This window comes from Vicia villosa, linkage group LG4, assembly GCF_029867415.1.
Source record: "Vicia villosa cultivar HV-30 ecotype Madison, WI linkage group LG4, Vvil1.0, whole genome shotgun sequence".
NCBI lineage: Eukaryota > Viridiplantae > Streptophyta > Magnoliopsida > Fabales > Fabaceae > Vicia > Vicia villosa.
Window position 1 is genome coordinate 1850720 of NC_081183.1, and position 7039 is coordinate 1857758.

At 24.9% G+C, this 7039-nt stretch overlaps 1 protein-coding gene and 1 non-coding gene across 2 annotated transcripts; one reads left to right on the forward strand and one right to left on the reverse strand.

The window, feature by feature from the left end:
- Positions 1–245: 245 nt before the first annotated feature.
- LOC131598699 (indole-3-pyruvate monooxygenase YUCCA2-like) lies at positions 246–3735 on the reverse strand. The gene is made up of 4 exons (XM_058871285.1): positions 2813–3735; positions 1398–1646; positions 1184–1306; positions 246–686 (listed from the first exon to the last, which is right to left on the reverse strand). The coding sequence occupies exons 1-4, from the start codon at positions 3506–3508 to the stop codon at positions 495–497; spliced, it is 1260 nt and encodes a 419-aa protein (XP_058727268.1). The 5' UTR covers positions 3509–3735; the 3' UTR covers positions 246–494.
- A 1421-nt stretch (positions 3736–5156) lies between these two features.
- Positions 5157–5299, forward strand: LOC131600943 (small nucleolar RNA snoR135). The gene has a single exon (XR_009283545.1). It is a non-coding gene; the product is annotated as a small nucleolar RNA snoR135 (small nucleolar RNA).
- The last annotated feature ends 1740 nt before the right edge of the window (positions 5300–7039 follow it).

Consider the following 7039-nt stretch of genomic DNA (forward strand, 5'->3'; position numbering starts at 1 on the left):
ATAAAATTGTAGCAAGCTTTTGTCAAAAAATAACTCAACTAACTAGCTAGCTAAAAGTATATATATATATATATATATATATATATATATATATATATATATATATATATATATATATATATATATATATATATATATATATATATATATATATATATATATATATATATATATATATATATATATATATATATATATATATACAAATTAATTATGACAATGAATTATAATAATTCTCACCCCAAACAAACAAAAATAAACATCAATTCCTTCACCAACCACCAATATTTCCTAGTATTTTTAATGGATATAATGGAAATCACACATTCTATATTGATCATATATATATATATATAAAAATATAGATATGCACTTTTTTCTTTTTCTTTTTCATTTTTTTTCTCAAATGGGAGAGGAACCTCCATAACCAAGAAGAGTCCAATATTTTTTTTCTAACCCTAAAAACATTTGCATGATATTATTTTTCACATCACTCATGCAAGTGGCTTGGCCTTAAGAGCTTTCCAGCTATGTTCAATATCTTCAGCAATCCTTTTTGCATCAATAGATGAACCAAGTAAGCCACGTTTGGTGAAACCAACAGCATATAATCCTTTTTCTCCTTTCCATCCATTTGGGAATGGTTTCCTTGGAAATCCATCTTTCTCACTAAACATGTCACTTCCCTAATCACAATAAATTTCAATCCCAATCAATATATTAACAAAAATCATAATATTTAAACTTGACAACTTTTATGTTTTTATAATCACTACACACTCTCTTGTTTAGCTGTGCACAGCAGACTAGTCCGTTTCGTTTAGATCCGCTTTACAAAAATTCATAAATAAAAGGAATTGAACATGCCAGATGATAGATATTGTTGAGGGTGTCGGCTTAAAATTTTGGCTCACCTTACAAAAATATAAGGTGACTTGGACTCTTAAAGAATAAAAGTTGTAAAAATTATTATTAATGTCTGCATCTGCGAAAATCCGCTAAAAATGAAAGAGACGGTTGGACATATTAGACGATGCGGGGTTAAACTTTGACTCATCTAACAATGAAAAAAATGCATGCAAAACAGATATTTTCAACGAAACGGGTTCATTTTACCACTATTCTCGCTTGCACGCACATCACTATTGAAATTGGTGCGAAATTCGAAATAACAGTTAAGTACCTTTAACCAAGTGGGTACATTGCTTTTATAACCAGTAGCTAGAATGATTGCATCAAAGTTCTCTACTTTTCCATCAACAAATTCCACTGCATTATGTGCTAGTCGTTTAATTCCTTTGCAAACCTATACATATATTAAACAATATTAGAAAAAATTATTCTAAAAGTGTAAAATTGATTATAAATTATTTTAAATATTTTAAAGAGAATGTTACCTTAATTTTGCCAGTTTTGATTTGAGCTACTGTCCCAACATCTAAAACTGGTGTTTTTCCATACAAATTCTTAAGCTCTAAAGGACCAATTTTTGGTCTCTGAATTCCATATTGAGATGTGTCACCAAGTATAAGATATGACATTAGAAGTAAAAATTGATCCACAAAATTTACTGAGAACCATTTAAGTAACCACATGGATAAACCAAAAGTTGATTTTCCAAATATTTGTTGTGGCAAGATATGTACCTGCAAAAAATAAAAAGAAAAAAAAATCAATTAAATAAAAAAAATGCTTTAAGAACCTTTTTAGGAAATTGTAGTAACTAGTTAATTACAATAAAAAAGTGCTTTAAGAACCTTTTTATTCTTTTAGTTATGACTGACACAATGGTTTTTTGCAGAGAAAATATTTGTTTTTCAAACTTTAAGTTCATATGAATTATATTATTATATGGTTTTTAGATGCTGACATTTTTTGCGCATGCAAACATATTCCAAATGAAAGTGAGAGAACAAAGAATGGCACAAACTCACTTGGGACTTTTTTTTCTTCTTTATTCTATCCTTCTCCAATTTCCACTTTTGTAAAAAAAAAAAAAAAAAAAAAAAACAGATTTTGTATACAACTTCTTAAATAAAATAGAAGAAAAATAATAAATTAATTAATTTCGTCTAGATTAATTTAATACTTCTTTTAAAAATTTATGTAAGATGTAAAAAAGAAAATAAGGAGAAAATAAAAAAAATTATTAATAAAAATGATATTAATAATTATTTTATAATCCATTTTAAAAGAGTATTTTAAAATTATAATATTAAACATTTATTTACTATTGAACCAACACCTCAAATGTATAATTAATTATTTTTAAATTAGATTAATTTAGAATAATTAAAAATAACTAGTAACTCAAATATGCTAGCGATCATTTTTAAATTAGATTAATTTAATAGAATCAATACTCTTTTGGATCATATTATAAGTAAAATTTAGTGAATAACTAATGTAATTGTTTTATATATAAAAACTAAATACTTCGATTATTCTATAAATTTTAAAAATAATTTTTATTTATAATAATGATAGAAGGAAATAACAAACTACAAATTAAAAATTTAATCAGTTGAATTTTGTTTAAAAAAAATATTAATCAACAAAATGAGTTACTTTGAAAATGCAAAATAAAAAAAATAATACAATATAATTATTTATTTACAATTTTAAAATCGAAATAATGAAAAAATTAAAAGAAAAAATATTATTAGTAAAAATTAGTGTACACTTAAAAATAGAATTAGGTTTTTATTAGTAAAATTTTATTTGTTTAAATTTTCAATTTTTATTAATAATTTAAATATTGATTGAAGATATTTAGAGTGATGAAGGTGTTGAAAGTAAAGTAAAAACTCACCGTATCTCTAACAACTAAGGAAGGATGAGCATTATGGTTGCAAAGATCTAAACACACCTCCATGCCTGAATTTCCACACCCCACCACCAAAACATTCTTCCCACAAAACATGCTTCCACTTTTATACAAACTAGTATGCAAAATAGGTCCTTGAAATTGTTCCATCCCTTCAATTATAGGCATAACTTCCTCAGCATTTTCACCACTAGCCACAATCAACCATTGACAAACATATTCAATAACAACACTCTTTTTCATAGTAACTTCTTGAGTCTTCACTCTCCAAACTCCACAAACATGATCAAATTCAGCATTCACAACTTGTTTACTAAAAAAAGGATTAATATCAAAGTGATTAGCATAAGCTTTTAAGTAAGATAAAAATTGTTGCTTTGTTGGATATGAAGGTAACCCTTTTGGAAATGGCATGAGAGGTAATTGACAAAATTGTTTTGGAAGATGAAGCTTTAATCTATCATAGGTTTTGAGTTGCCACATTGAAGCTAAACAATTTGCTCTTTCAAGGATTAAGCTTGGAATTCCTTTTTGTTTAAGACATGCAGCTGCTGCTAATCCTGATGGACCAGCTCCTACTATAATTGGTCCTTGAACCAATATTGATGTTGCCATTTTATCCTTCTTTTGATAATCATGTGCCATTTTGCATTCTAGTTCCTTTAAGTAGTCCATGAGCATGAATAGCAAAAAAGAAAAAATTAAATTTTTTTGAAGAAGGAATAAAGGGTAGGTAGAAATTATGTCAAAGTGATGACATGAAAGAAACTCATTTGAAGCTTTTGAAAAAAGAATTGAGATGATGAGATAATGAATGTTTTTTTGGTGAAATTGGGTTATGATCAATGAAAGAGGAAGAGAGAAGTGAGAGAATGTATGAGCTACAATACTTTAAGAGAGTGAGAAAGTTGAGGAATAAAGATGTGTTATTCACAAGGGATTTGTACTAGGGTAGTGGCTTTTATATATAGAGAAAGAATGTATAAAGTGAGAGAGGAACACTTTTATATATGAAGTAAACTGTCTTAGTCAAAAATTAAAATTAAAAAATACATATAACTATATACTAATAACAAAAAAGATTTACTTTGGAGTGTTGGTGGATTGGATTGATTGGTTTTCGAGAGAAAATATCATTCAATGCAACTCTTATGATTTTGTTTTTAGGTTGTTTTGATTTTAAAAATTTTCTAATATATATATATATATATATATATATATATATATATATATATATATATATATATATATATATATATATATATATATATATATATATATATATATATATATATATGGGGATGACTCAAGTGAGAACACTTGGTTATTATGAGAAATGAGAACAATGTATCACGACCATTAAATTTTTATTTTGTTGATTTTAATGGACTGAATTGGTTTCTTTTTCTATGATCCTTAGTATTTATTATAGAAAGAGAAACCAATCCAGTCCATTAAAATCAACAAAATCAAAATTTAATGGTCGTGATTCATTGTTCTCATTTCTCATAATAACCAAGTGTTCTCACTTGAGTCGTCCCCATATATATATATATATATATATATATATATATATATATATATATATATATATATATATATATATATATATATATATATATATATATATTAAAACATACTCTAAATATATTTAATACATATAATTATTTTTGCTACATCAGTCATAATCCTATGTGGCATCTTCTAAATTTATCTTTATTTTTCAAAATCACACACAGTCTCTATTTAAGTTCACGAGTTCGAATCGTGAAAAATACAAAAAATATATTAATCTAATAACTACTTGCATATTTTAATAAAACTTATAAAACAATATTTATATTTTCTTGCAATAATTCTTTAATTATAAAATTAAAAATACAAAAATATATTAACTTAATAAATACTTACATATTCTCATAAAAACTTATAAAATAATATTTCTATTTTTCTTGTAATTATTTTTTAATTAATAAAATTAAAATAAAAGAAATTTTGTATATCTTTTTCATATAATATATCTAAGACAATATTAGCTTTTTTCTTCTTTCTTTTAAATAAAATGTTATACGACTCTTTCATCATACTATTTTCAACAAAGAATACTCTTATGACAAGTCAATTGTTAGTTTTAACATTTGATATTAAAATCACTTTGCAAAAAGTCAAATACAATATAAGATCCGCAAATTTTTTTATACAAAATTTACCCTATATCTTCTTCTATATATATATATATATATATATATATATATATATATATATATATATATATATATATATATATATATATATTATTGTATATGCAAGATCTTAGTTATTTTGATACTAAGCAGTGATAATGTGTATCAGTGTTATTCTTTGTTTATTACATTCTCCCGAAAGTATTCCCTGCTAAATTAAGTTGATAGAATGGGCAGTTGTGTTTCATTTTTTATGTTGAAAATCACAACAATCAGTTTCCCTACATTTTTCAATTTATTTAAGTTTTTAAAACAATTTTAGATGAAAAAAATACAATATAATACATATATCACTTTCTTATATATCAATAACATATTCAAAATTAAACTCATTACAACATTTTATTCTTATTATAAGAAGTATTTTGAAAGATATGAATTTAAAACTTATTTTGAATTAAAAATTCTAACACAAGAATCACTCCAGCTAAATATACTTAGTTATTTCCTAAAATTCTCCACTTCTCAAAAAACAAAATCAAGTATTGAGTTTCTATTTGAGGTCACGAGTTTAAATCCTAACAAATATAAAAATATATTATTTCAAATATCGTTTTTTTAACATTATAATAATAAAATTTAAAATTTAATAGTCATATATTATCTTTTTATAAAACAAATTTACTTTTTTGAGAGACAATTTAATTCTACACCAATAAAGTTATATCTAAAAAATCATTTTAATTATTTCAATTACATAAAATATGAAAAATAGATTAAATACATCTGCGCAACGTGTGGGTCATATTCTAGTTTGATATAATTTTTTTTATATAGATTAATTTTTCAACTTAATTATTCACTACTGAAAAATATATACTACTACGTCCATTTTATCAAAGTTCTTTGAAGAACCGTGGTGATATCTCTAAAAGCATACGCCATTATTTTTAATTAAAAATATTTAACATATTATCACGGTTGGTCATGGAAATTGTGGTGACATTTAACAATGTTCATGAGTTCGAAATTTGTGAATTTCAACACCTTTCCTTTTTATTTATTTTAAAATGAAATAATCAGGATTTTACTGCGGTTGGATATACCAACAGTGGTGACATGTTTTACCTCTTTTTTATTGTGATGCCTTTCTTTTTGATTTTTTTAATCTAAAGTTTAACAAGATTTCACTCAAAGTATTTAAACTAAATGTGGTGATAATTTTTTTTAAAAATTTTTAAAAATAAGCGCTTTTTATAAAATTAGATTAAATAAATGGAATATCACCACGATTCGTTTAAGCAACCCTGGTGAAATGTTTTATTCTTATTCAAGAAACACATGTTAGTTGGTCATGTCTTTTCAGTTGGCATTGCCTTACTAAAACGAAACACAAACTCATCATTGAGAAACCATTTGAGCTCTAATTGATTTTTCATCTACATTAACGAAAAGAACCATCAATATTGTTTCATCCTTAACTCGTCTAACATTATTTCTTTACCATCAATATTGTTTTTCAATGAAAATGGAAAAAATGCCATCAACTATCGTTCTTCACTATACATTTCCAGTACAGAAAAAATGCAGAAAAAACAAAAGAGGAACACGAAGAAACTTGCAAGAAGGAAGGACGAAACTCGCACTATAATAAAATATCATTGCAACATGGTTCTACAGTTGAAGATAATAGCTTCTTGACATGTATCTAAACGTACCTTGTTAGAAGAGACTTGAATATTATCTTAGAGAATGTTAATGGATGTATTGTGCCTATGTTGTTGTTGTTGATGATGTTTTGTGCCTAAACTCGAGAGGTTTTTTTTGTTATTATTGGTGAGTATGTTTAGTTATGTTGTTGCATGAATGTTTGAGGAGAACATATGTTGTTGTTAAGATTGGTTTAATGTTATGGTGTTGTTTTTTTTCTTGTGTTGTTGTTTTGAACATAGATGGACTATTCATCTAGCGACAAAACTCAAACAAATGAAATACATACAAATGAAACTCGTACAAATGAATCTCAATC

Excerpts from the sequence above, each read along its gene's own strand:
- LOC131598699 (XM_058871285.1), bottom strand. The coding sequence starts at position 3,508 with ATGCTCATGGACTACTTAAAGGAACTAGAATGCAAAATGGCACATGAT. Across the intron at positions 1,647-2,812 it reads CCTTAGTTGTTAGAGATACG|GTACATATCTTGCCACAACA; the intron begins GTGAGTTTTTAC and ends TATTTTTTGCAG. Across the intron at positions 1,307-1,397 it reads TCAAAACTGGCAAAATTAAG|GTTTGCAAAGGAATTAAACG; the intron begins GTAACATTCTCT and ends ATATATGTATAG.